Below are 22,209 nucleotides of genomic sequence, written 5' to 3' on the forward strand. Positions count from 1 at the left end.
CCAATGTATTCACTGAGGAAAATAAATTGTCAGATGACATGCAGAATGCAAAAATAAATTCCCCATTAAAAGTGTCCTGTCTGACCCAGGAAGAAGTACATCAGCGGCTTAAAAAGATTAAAATAGACAAATCGCCAGGACCGGATGGCATACACCCCCGTATCCTAAAGGAATTAAGTAATGTCATAGCCAGACCCTTATTTCTGTGCAGACTCTATACTGACAGGGAATGTCCCACAGGATTGGCGCGTGGCATATGTGGTGCCAATATTCAAAAAGGGGCCAAAAACAGAGCCTGGAAACTATAGGCCGGTAAGTTTAACATCTGTTGTGGGTAAACTGTTTGAAGGTTTTCTGAGAGATGCTATATTAGAGCATCTCAACGGAAATAAGCAAATAACGCCATATCAGCATGGCTTCGTGAGGGATCGGTCATGTCAAACTAATTTAATCAGTTTCTATGAGGAGGTAAGTTCTAGACTTGACAGCGGCGAATCAATGGATGTCGTATATCTGGACTTCTCCAAAGCATTTGACACTGTACCACATAAAAGGTTAGTATATAAAATGAGAATGCTCGGACTGGGAGAAAATGTCTGTAAGTGGGTAAGTAACTGGCTGAGGGATAGAAAACAGAGGGTGGTTATTAACGGTACACATTCAGATTGGGTCACTGTCACTAGTGGGGTACCTCAGGGGTCAGTATTGGGCCCTATTCTCTTCAATATATTTATTAATGATCTTGTAGAAGGCTTGCATAGTAAAGTATCAATTTTCGCAGATGACACTAAACTGTGTAAAGTAATTTACACTGAAGAGGACAGTATACTACTACAGAGGGATCTGGATAGATTGGAGGCTTGGGCAGATAAGTGGCAGATGAGGTTTAACACTGATAAATGTAAGGTTATGCACATGGGAAGGAAAAATGCAAGTCACCCGTACATACTAAATGGTAACACTCGGTAACACTGACATGGAAAAGGATCTAGGAATTTTAATAAACAGCAAACTAAGCAGCAAAAACAGTGCCAGGCAGCTGCTGCCAAGGCCAACAAGATAATGGGTTGCATCAAAAGGGGCATAGATTCCCGTGATATGAACATAGTCCTACCACTTTACAAATCGCTAGTCAGACCACACATGGAGTACTGTGTACAGTTCTGGGCTCCTGTAAACAAGGCAGACATAGCAGAGCTAGAGAGGGTTCAGAGGAGGGCAACTAAAGTAATAACTGGAATGGGGCAACTACAGTACCCTGAAAGATTATCAAAATTAGGGTTATTCACTTTAGAAAAAAGACGACTGAGGGGAGATCTAATTAATATGTATAAATATATCAGGGGTCAGTACAGAGATCTATCCCATCAGCTATTTATCCCCAGGACTGTGACTGTGACGAGGGGACATCCTCTGCGTCTGGAGGAAAGAAGGTTTGTACACAAACATAGAAGAGGATTCTTTACGGTAAGAGCAGTGAGACTATGGAACTCTCTGCCTGAGGAGGTGGTGATGGTGAGTACAATAAAGGAATTCAAGAGGGGCCTGGATGTGTTTCTAGAGCGTAATAATATTACAGGCTATAGCTACTAGAGAGGGGTCGTTGATCCAGGGAGTTATTCTGATTGGAGTCGGGAAGAAATTTTTTATTCCCCTAAAGTGGAGAAAATTGGCTTCTACCTCACAGGGTTTTTTGCCTTCCTCTGGATCAACTTGCAGGATAACAGGCCGAACTGGATGGACAAATGTCTTTTTTCGGCCTTATGTACTATGCTACTATGCTACTAAGTACTAAGATTGAATGTCACTTGGGGGTTGAATAAAACTGATAATGATGTGAGCACAGAAAAGACATTTGTGGTTATTTCATTATAAATGTTATGTTATATTTGTCTGACTTACAAGTGCCTCTTTGATTTAATTGTAAACAAGATGACTGAAATGATCAAAATCAATGTCAAACTGCCCAAAACACTCAATTTCAGTGGGGGTTGAATAATTTTGAACACAACTGTATGTTTAGCTCACAGGGCTTATACAGGGAGTGCAGAATTATTAGGCAAGTTGTATTTTTGAGGATTAATTTTATTATTGAACAACAACCATGTTCTCAATGAACCCAAAAAACTCATTAATATCAAAGCTGAATATTTTTGGAAGTAGTTTTTAGTTTGTTTTTAGTTTTAGCTATTTTAGGGGGATATCTGTGTGTGCAGGTGACTATTACTGTGCATAATTATTAGGCAACTTAACAAAAAACAAATATATACCCATTTCAATTATTTATTTTTACCAGTGAAACCAATATAACATCTCAACATTCACAAATATACATTTCTGACATTCAAAAACAAATCAGTGACCAATATAGCCACCTTTCTTTGCAAGGACACTCAAAAGCCTGCCATCCATGGATTCTGTCAGTGTTTTGATCTGTTCACCATCAACATTGCGTGCAGCAGCAACCACAGCCTCCCAGACACTGTTCAGAGAGGTGTACTGTTTTCCCTCCTTGTAAATCTCACATTTGATGATGGACCACAGGTTCTCAATGGGGTTCAGATCAGGTGAACAAGGAGGCCATGTCATTAGATTTTCTTCTTTTATACCCTTTCTTGCCAGCCACGCTGTGGAGTACTTGGACGCGTGTGATGGAGCATTGTCCTGCATGAAAATCATGTTTTTCTTGAAGGATGCAGACTTCTTCCTGTACCACTGCTTGAAGAAGGTGTCTTCCAGAAACTGGCAGTAGGACTGGGAGTTGAGCTTGACTCCATACTCAACCCGAAAAGGCCCCACAAGCTCATCTTTGATGATACCAGCCCAAACCAGTACTCCACCTCCACCTTGCTGGCGTCTGAGTCGGACTGGAGCTCTCTGCCCTTTACCAATCCAGCCACGGGCCCATCCATCTGGCCCATCAAGACTCACTCTCATTTCATCAGTCCATAAAACCTTAGAAAAATCAGTCTTGAGATATTTCTTGGCCCAGTCTTGACGTTTCAGCTTGTGTGTCTTGTTCAGTGGTGGTCGTCTTTCAGCCTTTCTTACCTTGGCCATGTCTCTGAGTATTGCACACCTTGTGCTTTTGGGCACTCCAGTGATGTTGCAGCTCTGAAATATGGCCAAACTGGTGGCAAGTGGCATCTTGGCAGCTGCACGCTTGACTTTTCTCAGTTCATGGGCAGATATTTTGCGCCTTGGTTTTTCCACACGCTTCTTGCGACCCTGTTGACTATTTTGAATGAAACGCTTGATTGTTCGATGATCACGCTTCAGAAGCTTTGCAATTTTAAGAGTGCTGCATCCCTCTGCAAGATATCTCACTATTTTTGACTTTTCTGAGCCTGTCAAGTCCTTCTTTTGACCCATTTTGCCAAAGGAAAGTTGCCTAATAATTATGCACACCTAATATAGGGTGTTGATGTCATTAGACCACACCCCTTCTCATTACAGAGATGCACATCACCTAATATGCTTAATTGGTAGTAGGCTTTCGAGCCTATACAGCTTGGAGTAAGACAACATGCATAAAGAGGATGATGTGGTCAAAATACTCATTTGCCTAATAATTCTGCACGCAGTGTAGGTGGTGACAGAATCCCTTTAAAGGGTTTCTGTCACCCCACAAAACTCTTTTTTTTTTTTTTGGATAGTTAGATTCCTTATAGCTCGATATAGGAGAATATAATGCTCTTACTTACTTTCATGCGGCCGATTCTTTATAAAACGAAGTTTTATAATATGTAAATGAGGGCTCTACCAGCAAGTAGGGCGTCTACTTGCTGGTAGCTGCTGCAGAAATCCGCCCCCTCGCCGTGTTGATTGACAGGGCCAGCCGTGATCTCCTCCTCCGGCAGGCCCTGTCAGTATTTCAAAAATCGCGCGCCTCTGGTCATTCGGCGCAGGCGCTCTGAGATGAGGAGGCTCGTCTCCTCAGCACTCCCTCAGTGCGCCTGCGCCGATGACATCACCGAAAGAGAAGACGTCATCGGCGCAGGCGCACTGAGGGAGTGCTGAGGAGACGAGCCTCCTCATCTCAGAGCGCCTGCGCCGAATGACCAGAGGCGCGCGATTTTTGAAATACTGACAGGGCCGGCCGGAGGAGGAGATCACGGCTGGCTGTAATGACCGACGACACGCACAGGGAGGAAAACAGGGAAAGCCCTGCCCAAGGGAGAGGGAAAGGTGGTGACCCCTAACTCACCTTGCGGCTGGTACCTGACTGCCCTGACGTCCCTAGACGGGTTCCTCACCCGTGCGGCGATCACGTGCCTAAACCCTGGCTAGTGAGCCCTGGATAGTGAACAGGCCGGTGGGATCGCTAGTCCACACCACTATCACTAAGAGGGAAACACCAGGGAGAGGACAGACAAAACAAACAAACACATACACCCAGGTGGGCGACCACAATAAACCAAAAAGGTCCAACAGGGATCTGGAGGGTAGCGTACTGGACCAACTACCAGCGAACGCAGCAACACAGCTCCAGAAGGTCAGAATAGATGTCCAGGCAGGAAGCTCTATCTCTGGCAACCAGAGAAGTGTGAGAGAGAAATATAAGGAGGTCTGGGAGTGCTGGACAAGGAACAGCTGAGGAGAAGGAGCTACGGATCCCTGAGTGAGCCAAAAGGGTTTGCAAAGCAAACCCAGAAAGCTACCATAAGGAAAACAGCCCTATCTTAAATAGAGCGTGCAGCCAACCGCTGCGACTTCCTGACCCCGGGTATAACGGAGTCAGGCGTGGTCCTCGACACCCTCGTGACAGTACCCCCCTCTCTACGAGGGGCCTCCGGACACTCAGGACCAGGTCTCTCAGGATGAGAGGCATGAAAAACCTGAACTAACCTGTCGGCGTTTACCTCAGACGCAGGAACCCACATTCTTTCCTCGGGACCGTAACCTCTCCAATGCACCAGATATTGAAGAGAGCGGCGGACCCGACGAGAATTAACAATTTTGGATATCTGAAATTCTAGGTTACCATCCACGACAACAGGAGGGGGTGGCAGCGGTGATGGTTCTAGAGGTGGAACATATTTTTTGAGTAACGACTTATGAAAAACATTATGAATTTTAAAAGTCTGAGGTAACTCCAGGCGAAAAGCCACGGGGTTGATGATGGCTACAATTTTGTAAGGGCCAATAAACCTAGGACCCAGTTTCCAAGAGGGAACCTTCAATTTAATATTCCTAGTAGACAACCACACATAGTCATTCACTCCTAGGTCCGGACCTGGCGACCGTCTCTTATCAGCCATGCATTTGTATTTACCTCCCATATTTTTCAAGTTAGCTTGCACCTTCTGCCATACCGATGAAAGAGATGACGAAAACCGTTCCTCTTCGGGAACCCCAGAAGACCCCCCCTCTTTGAAAGTACAGAATTGGGGATGAAAACCAGATGCACCAAGAAATGGTGACTTGCCAGTGGATTCCTGACGACGATTATTTATGGCAAACTCAGCTAACGGTAAATATGATGACCACAACTCTTGGTTTTCAGACACAAAACATCTTAGATATGTCTCAAGGTTTTGGTTGGTACGCTCAGTCTGTCCATTCGACTGAGGATGGAAAGCAGAGGAAAAGGACAAGTGTACCCCCAAACGTGAACAAAAAGGTTTCCAAAATTTAGAAATAAACTGGGTACCCCGATCCGAAACAACATCGGAGGGGACCCCGTGAAGCTTCACGATTTCACTGACGAATACCTGAGCAAGAGTCTTAGCATTAGGTAGTGCGGGTAACGCAATGAAGTGTACCATTTTGCTAAACCTGTCCACTACTACCAAAATAACTGTTTTACCCGCAGACAAAGGTAAGTCAGTGATAAAATCCATTGACAGATGTGTCCACGGTCTATTGGGAATGACGAGGGGTAATAGAGACCCTGCAGGACGTGTATGTGAAACTTTTGCGCGCGCACAGGTAGAACAAGAAGACACAAAATCCAATACATCCTGACGCAACCTTGGCCACCAAAAACGACGAGACAATAGTTCCAAGGTTGCTTTACTACCCGGGTGCCCAGCAAGTGCCGAATTATGATGTTCCTTTAATAATTCGAAACGTAAGTTCAACGGTACAAACAATTTCTCTGAGGGGCAAGAGACCGGGGTGTCCCCCTGGGCCTCTAACACCTTCCCCTCCAAAACAGAGTGTACCGCAGAAACAACCACTCCTCTTTGAAGAATGGGTACCGGATCACTCACATTACCCCCTCCAGGGAAACAACGAGATAGTGCATCAGCCTTGGTGTTCTTTGCCCCAGGACGATAGGTAATCACAAAGTTAAACCTGGTAAAAAATAGCGACCACCTAGCCTGTCTAGGGGTGAGACGCTTAGCTGATTCGAGGTACAGAAGATTTTTGTGGTCCGTAATCACAGTGACGGGGTGGACTGCCCCCTCTAAGAAATGACGCCACTCCTCAAACGCAAGTTTAATAGCTAATAGTTCCCTATTGCCAATATCGTAGTTCTTTTCTGCTGCAGATAGTTTTTTAGAAAAGAAAGCACAAGGACGCCATTTGCCAGGAGACGGACCCTGAGACAGCACCGCCCCCACTCCCACCTCTGACGCATCGACTTCAACAATAAAAGGCTGAGAGACATCAGGTTGGACCAGTACAGGTGCTGAGGTAAACCTCTCTTTTAGAGAGGAAAAAGCAACTTTAGCGGCGTCAGACCATTTAGAAAAATCAGTCCCCTTCCTAGTCATGTCAGTAAGCGGTTTTACAATAAGTGAATAATTTTTAAGGAATTTACTATAGAAATTCGCGAAGCCCAAGAACCGTTGTAGTGCTTTGAGGTTCTCATGAAGATCCCAATCTAAAATTGCCTGGACCTTCCTAGGATCCATACGGAAACCTGACGCAGATAACAAATAACCCAGGAATTGTATCTCCTGAACGGCAAAGACACATTTTTCAATTTTAGCATATAATTCATTCGTCCGTAGGACCTGCAGTACTTGTCTGACATGCACCTCATGTGTTTTCAGATCAGACGAATAAATTAAAATATCATCTAGGTATATTACCACAAACCTGCCGATTAGATGACTAAAAATGTCATTAACGAAATGTTGAAAGACGGCAGGAGCATTGGTCAGACCGAAAGGCATAACTAGATTTTCATAATGCCTCTCAGGGGTGTTAAACGCTGTCTTCCACTCATCCCCCTCCTTAATACGAATCAGATTGTAGGCACCCCTAAGATCAAGTTTGGAGAACCACCTAGCACCCGCAATCTGATTAAACAGGTCAGGAATGAGAGGAAGAGGGTATGGGTCTCGGATGGTTATCTGATTTAATTCGCGAAAATCTAAGCAAGGACGCAGGCCCCCATCTTTCTTTTTAACGAAGAAAAACCCTGCAGCCACGGGTGAAGAAGAGGGTCTGATGTGTCCCTTAGCCAAGCTCTCGGAGATATAATCTTTCATGGCTTGTCTCTCTGGACCCGAAAGATTATATAACCTGGTCTTGGGTAATTTTGCGCCGGGAATAAGGTTAACCGGGCAATCATAAGGACGATGAGGTGGTAACTTCTGACAACCCTTTTCAGAAAAAACATCCTCAAAGTCCGAAATAAATGTAGGTAGGGTAGTTATGGAGGCGACTAAGCAATTGCTATTTAAGCAATTTTCTCTGCACTGCTCACTCCACTCCAATATCTCCCTGGCCTGCCAATCCACCACTGGATTGTGCGCTACCAACCAGGGAAGACCCAGCACTACCGGAGTGGGAAGCCCCTCCAGAACATAACCTGAAAGCATCTCGTTATGGTGGTCCCCTACCCGAAGGTGTAAATTATGAACAATGTGCGTGAGGTTTCTCTGAGACAGGGGAGCAGAATCAATAGCGAATATGGGAATGGGTCTCTGTAAAGTACAGAGAGACAAACCCAAAGTGCGGGCAAAATGGGCATCTATCAAATTTACCCCTGCTCCACTGTCTAGAAAGAAAGAAATAGTCTCCGTCTTATCACCAAAAATAATAACCGCTGGCAACACAAATTGCGATGTACGTATGGAGGAAACGTATACCCCCCGGCTGACATCCTCCACACAGCCTGGGGTTAGTAGTTTTTCCGACGGTCTTTTGTTTCTGAGGAAAGAAGGACAGACATTAATGAAATGACCCCTCTCCCCACAAAAAAAACAAACCCCACGCCTACGGCGAGCCTCAGGAGGACGGACCTGACGAGTAGTTCCTCCTAGCTGCATAGGCTCGTCTAAGTCCGTACAGACTAACTGCTGCTTGGGAGGGGTTACCAATTGCTCCGGTTTTTTTAACCTGACCCTAAGGCGTCTATCTATTCGGATAGAAAGGGACATAACCGCATCAAGGGAAAAGGGGGTCTCATATAATGCAAGCGCATCCTTAACCCTTTCGGATAACCCAGAGCAGAACTGACTCCTGAGAGCCTGGTCGTTCCATTGGGTATCCGTAGCCCACCTACGGAATTCAGAGCAATACTCCTCTACCGGCCGCTCTCCTTGTAAGAGTCTCCGTAATCTTGATTCAGCCAGGGCGACTCGGTCAGGGTCATCATATATGAGACCCAAGGCCCCGAAAAACTCATCCACTGACCGAAGAGCCTGGGAATCAGTAGGTAAAGAGAACGCCCAGGACTGCGGATCCCCCTGCAGCAGGGAAATAACAACCCCCACCCGCTGATCTTCATTACCAGAGGAGTAAGGGCGCAGTTTAAAATATAACTTACAGGCCTCACGGAATGTCAAAAACTTGTCCCTTCCCCCAGAAAATCTGTCAGGGAGAGGGACCTTGGGTTCCGCAACAACCTGATTACCAGTAGCAACCGCTGGGCTTGCAGTCAGTTGTAATTGCTGCTGTTGCTGGAGGACCGACGCCTTCAATCCTACCACCTCCAAAGACAGGCCATGAAATTGTTTGGACAGAGCAGCAATTTGATCCATACTGGATTCTAAGTAGGTAAATTTTTTTTTTTTTTTTTTACCTACACAAAATAAGGGCCAGAGATAATGTAATGACCGACGACACGCACAGGGAGGAAAACAGGGAAAGCCCTGCCCAAGGGAAAGGTGGTGACCCCTAACTCACCTTGCGGCTGGCACCTGACTGCCCTGACGTCCCTAGACGGGTTCCTCACCCGTGCGGCGATCACGTGCCTAAACCCTGGCTTTCCCTAATATGAGCCCTGGATAGTGAACAGGCCGGTGGGATCGCTAGTCCACACCACTATCACTAAGAGGGAAACACCAGGGAGAGGACAGACAAAACAAACAAACACATACACCCAGGTGGGCGACCACAATAAACCAAAAAGGTCCAACAGGGATCTGGAGGGTAGCGTACTGGACCAACTACCAGCGAACGCAGCAACACAGCTCCAGAAGGTCAGAATAGATGTCCAGGCAGGAAGCTCTATCTCTGGCAACCAGAGAAGTGTGAGAGAGAAATATAAGGAGGTCTGGGAGTGCTGGACAAGGAACAGCTGAGGAGAAGGAGCTACGGATCCCTGAGTGAGCCAAAAGGGTTTGCAAAGCAAACCCAGAAAGCTACCATAAGGAAAACAGCCCTATCTTAAATAGAGCGTGCAGCCAACCGCTGCGACTTCCTGACCCCAGGTATAACGGAGTCAGGCGTGGTCCTCGACACCCTCGTGACACTGGCCCTGTCAATCAACACGGCGAGGGGGCGGATTTCTGCAGCAGCTACCAGCAAGTAGACGCCCTACTTGCTGGTAGAGCCCTCATTTACATATTATAAAACTTCGTTTTATAAAGAATCGGCCGCATGAAAGTAAGTAAGACTATTATATTCTCCTATATCGCCCTATAAGGAATCTAACTATCCAAAAAAAAAAAAAAGAGTTTTGTGGGGTGACAGAAACCCTTTAATCATATACATAAATATGATAATTTTATAATAGAGCAAAGTGTAGGGAGGCGTTGCCAGTTCCTGCCTGCCCTACCTTCTACCTCATACTGTATATCATATCAGAGACAACTTAAGTTTGCCAAAAGAGAGAGTGTGACGATCACTCAGCACCATGGCAGAATGTGCAAGTAAAAAAAAGAAGTACAAAACGCACTTCACTCCTGACTACACTAAAGTGTACGCTTGTCTAATAGGGGTAAAAAAAATAATGAAAGTGTAGCTCGCTGCACTGTTTGCAGCAGTGATTTTTCAATTTCCCATGGTGGGTTAAATGACTGTAAGAGACATGTTGAGGTGAGTTTAATATGTGTGACACTTTACAGTTAACCCCTTAATTACCAAGGACTCTTTTTCCTTTTTTGCACCCATGTTATAATCCATTTTAGGCCTGAAAATTAGTTCAAACCCCAAAACATTGTATATTTTCTGAAAGCCAAGACCCTTTAGAATAAAATAGTGGCAGTTGCAAATTTGTATGTTGCACGATATTAGCGCAACGTATTATCATACCCAAAACGTTTGTGAAAAACGCACTTAAGTTAAATGCAGTGCCCAATGCACAATAAAATACTAATTGTTTTTACAAGATATAAAAGATGAGGTTATAATGAGTAAACAGATACCCAACATGCACAGGTTAAAAATTTGTGTGCGTCCGTGAAACTGCGACAAAATTCAATACCCCCAAAAAGTCCATTACATAGCACAATCTAAAAAGGGTACACCTTCTGCTTTTATTTATTTTAGGGACTTCTGCATATTAGGAAGGCTAAGCACAGGGAAGGCTGCTCAAGTATTTCACAGTTCTTTTCAGCAGAAAACCAAAGTCTGACAGAGAAGGTCACTACTTTACATCTTTCGTTGTTGAGCATAGCCGGCCGTTCCCGGTGTGTAAGCAGCACACAGGCAAGCTATTCAGGAAAATGTTTCCTGATTCAGAAATAGCAAAAAACTATGCCTGTTCATCAACAAAGACAGCAGCTATCGTGAACATGGCGCTGGAACCTGAAGGTTCAGAGGAACTGTACAAGTTCATTAGGATAGAAAAAAGACCATATAGTATTTTGGTTGACGAAAGCAATGATATCCTGTGTGAGAAGGAATGTGCCATTTTAGTCAGGTACTACAATGAAACACAGGATAGGGTAACAGTTGGATTTGTAGACATGCCAGTGTGCAATGATGCCACAGCTGCAAATATATTCAACTCCATTGCATCATCCATGCATGACAAAGGCCTTGAATGGTCTAATTGTGTAGGATTCAGCAGAGATAACTGCAATGTTATGATTGGCAAAAACAACTCTGTATTGTCAAGAGTGAAAGCACAGGCCCCTCATATTTACAGTGTTGGCTGTCCAAGTCACCTGGTCAACATTTGTGCCAAAACTGCGGCTAAGGAGCTTTCAATGTCACCTGAAGAACTGCTCATTGACATCTATTACTACTTCGAGAAAAGTTCTAAGAGAAGAGAAGACCTAAAACGGTTTCAAGAGTTCTGCAATGTTGCCCAGCAGAGAGTACAAAAGCATTGTCGTACACGATGGCTTTCTTTAGGAAAAGGTTTGGACCATCTGCTCCACCAATGGCCAGCTTTTCTATCATATTTTGAATCAAAAAGTGAGAATCTGAAGTCATCTAATATTCTGAAAAGGCTGAAAGATCCCCAAATGAAACTATATGCATGCTTTTTACATAATGTCACACAGTGCTTTGACAAATTCAATTTGATATTTCAAAATAGGGCACCTATCCTCTTCAAGTTGAATCAGAGCGTACAAGAGCTCCTGCATGACATGGCAAGCAGATTTATTAAGTCGAAGGTATTGAGAGAAAACAACATTCGGGAAATAGATGTAAGCAACACTGAAATGTACCTTCCAGATGAAGAGCTATTTGTTGGGTACCTGGCCAGGATGGAGTCGCTAAGTGAGGAAGGACAAGAGATGCCCCCTTACAAGACAAATGAGTTCTTTAAAGATGTCAGAGCATTCTATGTCAGGAGCATTAAAAAAATCTTGGAGAAGTTCCCAATGGGAGACCAAGTCTTGAAGGATCTGTCAGTGGTTAATATGGAAAACCAAGATGAGATGAAACCAGAGCAGATTTTGATTTTGACAGAGAGATTTCCAAATGTGATCAAGGCAGATGCCAGAGAACAGCTCCACTTGGAAGTCCTGGATTATGTCTCAACAAATCTTGAGGGACTGGTGCCAAACTACAAAAGTTTACCATGAATGATGAATTCTGGGGGAAGCTGTCCAAAGTAAAATCTGTGAGCACAGGGCAGTTGAGGCTTAAAGAGCTCTGCCAGCTGATGAAGTTGCTTTTGGTGCTTTGGTGGCATTCAGCATTGTGCGTCACATTAAGACGGAATTCAGAAGTCAGCTGTCTCACAAAACTCTTGACACAGACTGCTACGAGGTTGAGACTTCCAGCAAAATGCTGAAATCTGCCAAACAAGCTACTACACAGTACAATGAAAGTTTGCAAAAAAAAATTAGAAAAGCTATTTCTTCCTGTGTCGTAACTGGATTTTGTAGATTGTTATAACACATGGCCAGACCTGGTGCGGTGTAATCTACACCTTGAGATGTTACTGTTCTTGTTTCTTTTTGGTCATACATTATATAATGTTTCACTATGTTCCCATATATGTTTTGTTCATGTTATACTTGCATCAGCACAGTAACCTTGTTATATGTTATGTTCTGCATATGTTTGGAAAATGTAATAAAAAGTTTGTGAAAGAAAAAAAAAAGAAAACCTCCCTGAAATGAGAAGTGCACCTCCCTGAAATGAGTTTTTGCAGGTTGGGATGTCTTGTTACCTCCTGAGTCCGCCTGTGCCCTTCCGTTCTCTCCTTCTCACAGTGACACGAGGTGTGATGAGGGGGAGATTTTCTTGCAGTGTGCCACAGTGGTGGGGACTTTGAGAGTATGCTGACATCATTCAGGCCTAGCACAGAGCCATACCTCCCAACCGTCCTGGATCCGGCGGGACAGTCCCAGATTGCAGTGGCTGTCCCAGTACGGGGGAGGTATGTCCCGCTTTTTGGCAGCTGTCTCTGCCTCCATAGGAAGCAGAGACAGTTGCCATAATGAAGCAGAGAGCCGTGGCTTCATCATCCCTCCCCTCTGCCGGCTCTCCACTCCTCTGGTCTGTGCGGGGGGCGGGCTGGCCGGCAGTCAGCCTTGGCTCCGCCTCCTTCACAGACTAGAGCAGCCTATGTCCTACTGCTGCTGCCAGGCAGAAGGTAAGTATGTGGTGTTTATTTATTTTTTAACTTTCTGAAGGGCACAATGTGGGCATATTAATAGGGGGCATAATGTGGGCATATGATTGGGGGCACAATGTGGGCATATTACTGGGGGCACAATGTGGGCATATTACTGGGGGCACAATGTGGGCATATTACTGGGGGCATTTTACTGGGGGACTGGCTGGGCATAATTCTGTGAAGACACAATTTGGGCATAAATACTGTGGTGGCATGAAGGGGGAATAATTACAGGCAATAAAGGGACTAGGTGGGATTAGGTGCTTAGTTATGTTTTGGGCGGGGTTAGAGGCGTGGCCTAGTGTGGAAAACATTTGCTTTGTGCAGCGCACAATGTGTCCCTCTTTATTAATTTACAAAGTTAGGAGGTATGGCACAGAGCTGAGGACATACTGCAGCAGGAAAGAATCTCAGGTAGGTATACTGGCTGCCTGCCACCTCCCTCTATCCTGCTGCTGTTACCTAGTATCTCCCTCCTGGCCCCCACAGAACCTCTCTTGGATGCCCCTCTACTACTCTCCCCACAGAATAGCTTCAACCATCTGTGGCCTCCAGCCACTATGATCTTCTATGTTCCCTGAAGTCCCCAGAGACTCCTTGCCACCTTCTGTGACCCAAAGAACCTGTACCACTTTCTGTGCCCCCTTCTTGTAACAGAGCCCCTGCCACCTTTTGTATTCCTTGTCACCACCACCACCCACTCACAAAGCCCATGGAACCCTCTGTCCTCCTCCAATCTGTTTCTGTCCATCCATCAGTAACTGAGCCCCTATCACCTATTGGACTTGATGTGCCCAATCCCTTAGCACAAAGCCCTTGGCAACTTCTGCCCCCTGATCTAACAGAGTCCATGCCACCTGCTTCTTACCCCTTTCCTATACAAGAGCCCATGCCAGCTGCTGCTATCCTCCCTCTAATAACAGATCTCCTTCACCTTTTGTCTTTTATGTTCACTCCCCTCATAGAGCCTCTAGCAGCTTCTAATCTCCCACCCACTGCAGTGTCCCTGACATCTGCCTCCTTGTGGCACTGTGGCACCGACTCTGTGGCAGTAATGGGACAAAAAAGTGCTAATAGCTGCCCTGTGCCACTGTGTCCAGTATATGTACAGGATATGGTGGCTTTATCTGTACATTGTATAAACAGGATTATTTATCTGTATAGCATCTTATGGTATTATTTGTGCATAGTGTATGGGAGAAGCACTATATGGTGGAGCTACTGGTGTGTGCAAGGTTTAACAACATTATTTGTGTGTAACGCGTAATAGATCATATTTTTTGCGTATAACGTATGATGTTAACGCCTTTATTTCTTGCACGTAATGACAGCGATATCAACTTATACTCTAAAGTCATTATTCATGATAAATGGCTATTTTTTACATGGTAAACTAATCATCAGCAGCAAGGGGTTAAAGGAGTTATCCAATCCCTATAATGCCCCCCAAAATGCCAGGGCACCTCATACAGGTAATACTTAGCCCGCTCCCGGCACCCGCATCACTGATGCCCACACGGCCGCCACTGCATCCCCTCGTCACATGAATGAAAACATCCAGAGACGTTGGGGGCAGTCAGTAGCAGACCACAATGGGAACGAACCTCCTTAACATCACCTGTGATGCTAGGGAGGCGCATTTCCTTTGCGGCTGCACCCCCCGGGCTTAAGTATTACCTGTATGCGTTGGCCGGGCATTTTGGGTGGCATAAAAGAGGGTTGGATAACTCCTTTAACTGTTAGGATACCAGAGGTTTTTTCATTTTCATTTTTTTCCCTATCTTCCTTGAGACATACATTTTTTTACTTTTCCAGTCACATATCGCAGCCTGAGACGTATCAGCGGGGAGGGAGGAGGGGCTGGAGTCCGATGCAGTCACTGTACTCTTACACCAGGCCCACCGCTCACAGCAGTATTTATATCTACAGTAATCCTTAACCTCTTAAAAACTTTAACTAAAGTTGCGCTCTCCCCTGTATCAGCACTTACTAACAAGCATTCATAGCAGGCAGAGAGGCTGGCAGCATTACGTCACTCACTGATGTCACGCGGCTGCTCCTCCGACTTTATGAATGAAGCAGGTGGAGCAGGGGCGCGACGTCAGTGACTGACGTTACGCTGCCAGCCGTTCTGCCTGCTATGAATGCTTGTTAGTAAGTGCTGATACAGGGGAGAGCGCAACTTTAGTTAACGTTATTAAGAGGTTAAGAATTACTGTTTAGAAATACTGCCGTGAGCGGCGGGGCCCGGTGTATTGAGGGACACTGTTATGGGGGGATCTGTGGATGACACATATATAGCAGTATCATCCACAGATCCCCCACCCCATAACAGTGCCATCCACAGATCCCCCATAACAGTGCCATCCACAGATCCCCCACATAACAGTGTCATCCACAGATCCCCCCATAACAGTGCCATCCACAGATCCCCCACCCCATAACAGTGCCATCCACAGATCCCCCATAACAGTGCCATCCACAGATCCCCCACATATCAGTGCCATCCACGGATCCCCCCCATAACAGTGCCATCCACAGATCCCCCACATAACAGTGCAATCCACAGATCCCCCACATAACAGTGCCATCCACGGATCCCCCATAACAGTGCCATCCACGGATCCCCCCCATAACAGTGCCATCCACGGATCCCCCCCATAACAGTGCCATCCACAGATCCCCCACCCCATTACAGTGGCATTCACAGATCCCCATAACAGTGCCATCCACAGATCCCCCACATAACAGCGTCCTCCACAGATCCCCCCCATAACAGTGCCATCCACAGATCCCCCCCATAACAGTGCCAACCACAGATCCCCCACATAACAGTGCCATCCACGGATCCCCCCCATAACAGTGCCATCCACAGATCCCCCACATAACAGTGCAATCCACAGATCCCCCACATAACAGTGCCATCCACGGATCCCCCCCATAACAGTGCCATCCACGGATCCCCCCATAACAGTGCCATCCACGGATCCCCCCATAACAGTGCCATCCACGGATCCCCCCCATAACAGTGCGATCCACAGATCCCCCACCCCATTACAGTGGCATTCACAGATCCCCCATAACAGTGCCATCCACAGATCCCCCACATAACAGTGCCATCCACAAAACCCTCCACATAACAGTGTCATCCACAGATCCCCCACATAACAGTGCCATCCACAGATCCCCCACATAACAGTGCCATCCACGGATCCCCCCATAACAGTGCCATCCACAGATCCCCCTCCCCATAACAGTGCCATCCACAGATCCCCCATAATAGTGTCATGCATAGACCACCATGTGTTCAAAACCCACCAAAAGCACACTTTTTGGTTAAAAATATTTATTTTCTTATTTTCCTCCTCAAAAACTTAGAAGCATCTTATGGGCTGGTGCGTCTTATAGGGCGCAAAATACGGTATATATCAGTCTGCTCAGCTCCTGCTCTATAACAAGTTGCCTGTTGACTAAATGTGCAGGTTCCCTTACATTCTTACATGGATACATTTCCTTACCATGAAACATAAATTGTTTGATGAAGTCCAGTTACTTGGACACCTTGGTTCTGCTGTGGTGGTTGGTGGAGGTAGTGTCGACACTCCTTGTGCCCACTTCTTGCACACATACTTAACGTTCTCCTCACAATTTATAACATCCCATAATCCAGCTTTCTTTCCAGTTCTCATAGCAACACAGCCCTGTCTTCTGTCTATAAAATGTAATTAAAAGTTAAAGCAAAGAAAGAGCAGTCTGTTATCTGTATACAGCCAAAGAAATGAAGGATCGCCAAGGTGATAGAGCGGGTGGTAGAGGGGCATCTAGGGGACTCATCTCTATGATAAGAGGGCTTAGGGAGTACTGACTCTCCTTAAAGGGCTTGGCCAGTGTCTTATATTGATGACCTATCCTCAGGATAGATCATCAATATCAGATCGGCGTGGGTATCGGGAATTGGATATCGCAGTGGCGTCCCATTCACTTCAATGGGAAGGAGCAGACAAAGTGTAACTGCTTCTTATCATTGAATTGGATTCAGTCCCAAGTTATGATACTTTGTCTTATTATGCAAATTAGGCCTTTGGTGCAATGAGGATGTCATTATTGCTGTTGTTGCACCCAAGCTCCACTCATTTATGTTGCCAGCCCCTCCCTGGCTGTTCTGCCTGGCCCTGTCAATCAAGGCAGCAGGGGAGGGTGGAATGAAAATGAGCAACTTCTTTAAGAACATTTTGGTTGGCAGAACAGCTAATGGTAGCGGCATAGAGCGTGAACAGTGTCCTCTGTGAGAACATCATAGCATGGAGAATGGACTTACTTGGCATGTCTGCATTCCAGTGCGTGTATAAGACTTTTTGCCTGTTTGCCCACGTAAATGTGTTCCTATCCTCCGTATCAGAGAGTCCTGTCCAGAAATATTTCTCAGCTGTAAATCCAATCAGGCTTGTTAAATAGGCCTGTTCAAACCTGTAGTGAGAAGCCAACATTATGTCACATTAGCACCTGTTTGTAGTGAATGAATGAGTGAAAAAAGTGAAGAGCAAGGACACAGTTATTTTATTAATCCCAAGGGCTATGTTTAACAATTTGGGGATTTTATGTGGGATTGTATTTCCTACTTAAATGGTCAATAACTTTTCACACAACTGTTCATAAATCAATAATACCACAAGAAACTTTGTAACATATCTTATTAGAGAAAGATGTCTAGTTCTCATGTTAGCTGTTTACCTTCCAATCCCCCTTACTAATTACTTTGAAATACGGAATAGAGCCTTGAAAAAAGTACGGTATTCATACCCTTGAAATTTTCCACATTTTCTCAGGTTACACCCACTTAGTTAATAGACCAACACAAAGTAGCAAGTATAATATGTGTGAAGTGAAAAGAAAAATGATACAGGGTTTTAAAAAAAAATTATATCTAAAAATTTGGAAAGTGTGGCATGCATTTATATTCAACCCCGCATAAGCCCTAACCCCCCCACCCCACCGAGTCACTACTTTGTAGGACCACCTTTCACTGCAATTACGGCTGCAAGTTTTTTGGGGTATGTCTCTACCAGCTTTGCACAACTAGGGGCTAAAATGATTGCCCATTCTTCTTTGGAAAATAGCTTGCGCTAGTCAGATTGGATGGAGAGCGTCTGTGAACAACAATTTTGAAGTCTTGCCACAGATTCTCAATGGTATGCACAGTATCTCCCAAGTGAGTCCACCCCTCACATTTTTGTAAATAATGAATTATATATTTTCATGGGACAACACTGAAGATATGACACTTTGATACAATGTAAAGTAGTCAGTATACAGCCTGTATAACAGTGTAAATTTGGTGTCCTCAAAATAACTCAACACATAGGCATTAATGTCTAAACCGCTGGCAACAAAAGTGAGTACACCCCTAAGTGAACATGGCCAAATTGTGCACAAAGTGTCAATATTTTGTGAGGCCACCATTATTTTTTAGAACTGCTTTAACTCTCTTGGGCATTGAGTTCACTAGAGCTTCACAGGTTGTCACTGGAATCCATTTCCACTCCTCCATGAAGACATCACGGAGCTGGTGGATGTTAGAGACCTTGCGCTCCACCACCTTCCAATTGAGGATGCCCCACAGATGCTCAGTAGGGGTTAGGTCTGGATACATGCTTGGCCAGTCCAGCACCCTTTCCCTCAGTTTCTTTAGCAGGGCAGTGATTGTCTTGGAGGGTTCGTTATCATGTTGAAATACTGCCCTGTCCTGCTGAAGGGTGAACCTCTACCTCAGTCTCAAGTCTTTTGCTGTCTCTACCAGGTTTTCCTCCAGGATTGTCATGTATTTAGCTCCATCCATCCTTCCATCAACTCCGACCAGCTTCCTTGTCCCTGCTGAAGAAAAGTATCCCTACACCATGATGTTGCCACAGTCATGTTTCACTGTTTGGACGATGTGTTCAGGGTGATGTGCAGTGTTCATTTTCCACCACACATAGCGTTTTGCATTTAGGTAAAAAAGTTCAGTCTTGGTTTCATCTGACCAGAGGACCTTCTTTCACATGTTTGCAGTGTCCCCTACATGGCTTGTGGCAAACTGCAAACGGGATGCTTGCTTTCAAGAATAGCTTTCTTCTTGCCACTCTTCCAAAATGGCCAGATTTGTGGAGTACATGACTAATAGTTTTCCTGTGATTCTCCCACCTGAGATGTGGAACTCTTCAGATTCTCTAGAATGAGCCACCATGGGCCTTTGTCTGCTTCTCTAATCAGTGATCTTCTTGCCTGACCTGTCAGTTTAGGTGGATGGCCATCTGTTGGTTGGTTTGCAGTTGTGCCATATGCAGTGACCAGGACCGCAGGGGCAATGTGTGAGTGTGGTGGCCTGATGGTCCTATCTTGAGGTAGAATCCGTGCTGAAACTCCCATTGAGATCAATGGGAAGCTTAAAAAAAACTGCTGCCTATGTATCTGTGCATATTTTGCACATTTTCTGCATCAAAAACCTCAAGTAGTAATGGATGTATGTATTGAAGGAAACACCCATCAGTTAAAAAAAAAAGTTTAAAAACCGCATCAAAACTGAATGAAAAACACATGAAAAAATGTGATTAAAAAACAAGCGTGATTCTGCACTGAATTTTGTAGGCGGATTTTCTAAAAATATATATATATAGCCATTGATGTCAGTGTGTATTACAAAATCATGCATTCCCCTTATAATGTATGATTTTGCTAATGCTCTGTCTTTTATTTGCATCCCTGCAATCATTTGTGGCAGCAGAGAGAGTGCTGTAGGGGGACAAGAGAATACTTACCTTGCGATCCTCCCAGCAGCTGCTCCCCTCTTGTGTGTGAAGCTGCTGCAATGTCAATCCACCCGGAAGTGAAGGTACCGGTAAATGTTTACGTGACCTAATAGCACTATACTGACAAATTAACAGTTAACACCTGAGCAGAATTGTCAGGTTTCCAGAGTGATGGACCAGCTCTGCCCCTGGTCAGTAGTTAGTCTAGGCTGGGCAAGGCTAGGGAGAAGACACATGTCGGCCAGGTCCTGCTAGCTAGGCCCAGGTCCAGAAAACCTCAATCTCTGAGCTTACAGCTGCAAAAGAAGCTACTCCACCTCAAATGTACTCCTGAAGGAAAGATCCAGAATTTACAAGGTGGTGCAGACCTTCAGACAACAAGATATTGTCCTATAGTGTGAGAGGGTTTACTATAATTATCATCATTGTTGCTGCTGATATCCTATTAGGAGAGGATTATACCGTGAGATTCCTTGGATTTGTGCCTTTTTGCTGCTATTTGCACTACTGACTCAATTCAGTAAAGACAGACTTTATCTATTGCAACCGAGTTTGGTTATTGTCTCCATCATCTGTAGGCCTTTAATCTGCAATCCTGCTTTGCGCCCTACCAAGCACTCATGTAACATCACAGGCAGACAGGAGCGGATTGGCCATAGACCTTACAGGGAAATTTCCCGGTGGGCCAATGCCCAGGGGGCCACCTGAGCCTTCCTCACAACTGGCCAGTGGAAGTTGTTGGGGATGTATTTTGTGTTGCCTGAGGCAGTATTTGTGATGGACTGTAGTATTTGGCTCTGTTGGGGCGGCATAAAGTGCCACAATATGATATTGCTGGCTCTGCCTTCCATCAATTTGGACCCGACTACAGAACAGGGTCACTTTTAGTATTTTTTTCCAGGGCCACTTTAAGTTCCCAGTCTGCCCCCGCGGGCAGCACACCTAACATTAGGAGCTCCAATACCAGGATGTGCCCCGAGGGGAAAAAAGGGTGAGCCCTCCTACCACTGCACGGCCCCAGAGATAACCAGAGGGAGAGTTGCCACTGTGGGCTGTGAGCACTACTACCATTCTGAGAGCTACAACTACCACTCCCATCCTCGGCTCCCGTCTCCTGAGCTTGTTGCGTATATATCTCAGTTTATCCTCTTAAATGCCATGGTGAATAGCAACAAGTAGTATGACAGAGGAGTATCACCATAATCACATTGACCAAGTGGAACAGTATTAGCACATTAAAAACAAGTAAAGTTAAAATACACAAAAAGCATTGGCAGAAAAGCAGTTCTACTACCCCACCCCCAAATTCTTACCAGATACCAGGTCCTTGGGGCAAAATCAATGCCATGAAAACCCCCTTATAACCAGGTAGTCATGGCCGAAGGAATTTTTGGTATAAGTAGAGATCATAATCACCTGTCATCCACAGTCATCAGGAAGGCTCCATTATGATTACACGAGCTGTTAGCTTCTGCAAATGAACCAGGCGATTCACCTATTAGATAGCAGTAGTAGCCGTGCCTACTCCAGCCCTGTTACACATGAGACAGTAGTAAGTCAGATTAGGTACAATTTACTTTTTTAATCTATAAACTATAGATTTAGAGGGGATTTTCTGACCCCTGATAAAAAAAAAGACCTTGGGGGGGGGGACACACAATTATATATAGTTATGATATTGTATTGTTTTGTATTATTGTATGTTATGGCCGTAACTACCAGTAAGGAATGGATGGCAATACAGTAGTTGACAAGAAACAGGGCTAAGCACCCTGCTCTCTTGGTTGGAGTGGAATGGTTCTGCCTCCTCCCAGGGGAAGGACTTCCTGTGTTACCAGTGAGAGGAGAGGAAGCGCACAACTGAGCTCCTGCTCCTAAGAAGGACTCTCCAATGGTAATAACAGCTAAAAATATACATCCCCAAGTAAATCCTTGAGAAGACAGCAGAATGAACAGCTACAACCAGCATTAGAGACACTGCTATAAAGTGAGGGACTACGACTAAGACACCCGTCACACAGAACACTACTAGGTCAGTACTATTCTAGTGCTAATCTACAGACATCCAACCTGCCTCCATCATCCTTACTGGTGCCACAGAAAACTACGCTTGAAATCAGCAGCTATTGAATGTATTTAAAATTCTACATTGCACTTAGTGAAAGAGACTTTTATACAATTTATTTCTGGCCTGATTCTTTAATACTATACTACATT

The 22,209-nt window shown here is 45.1% G+C and overlaps 1 protein-coding gene across 1 annotated transcript in view; it reads right to left on the minus strand.

Annotated features, from left to right (window-relative positions):
• LOC121002869 (macrophage mannose receptor 1-like) overlaps window positions 1–22,209 on the minus strand; it is a 300,143-nt gene that overhangs the window by 258,464 nt on the left and 19,470 nt on the right. The window contains exons 6-8 of the mRNA XM_040434498.1: window positions 21,409–21,524; window positions 17,526–17,674; window positions 16,729–16,919 (exon numbers count right to left, since the gene is read on the minus strand). Of these exons, the coding sequence (XP_040290432.1) occupies window positions 16,729–16,919; window positions 17,526–17,674; window positions 21,409–21,524 (456 nt within the window). The remainder of the gene's footprint in view (window positions 1–16,728; window positions 16,920–17,525; window positions 17,675–21,408; window positions 21,525–22,209) is intronic.

This window comes from Bufo bufo, chromosome 5 (assembly GCF_905171765.1).
Source record: "Bufo bufo chromosome 5, aBufBuf1.1, whole genome shotgun sequence".
NCBI lineage: Eukaryota > Metazoa > Chordata > Amphibia > Anura > Bufonidae > Bufo > Bufo bufo.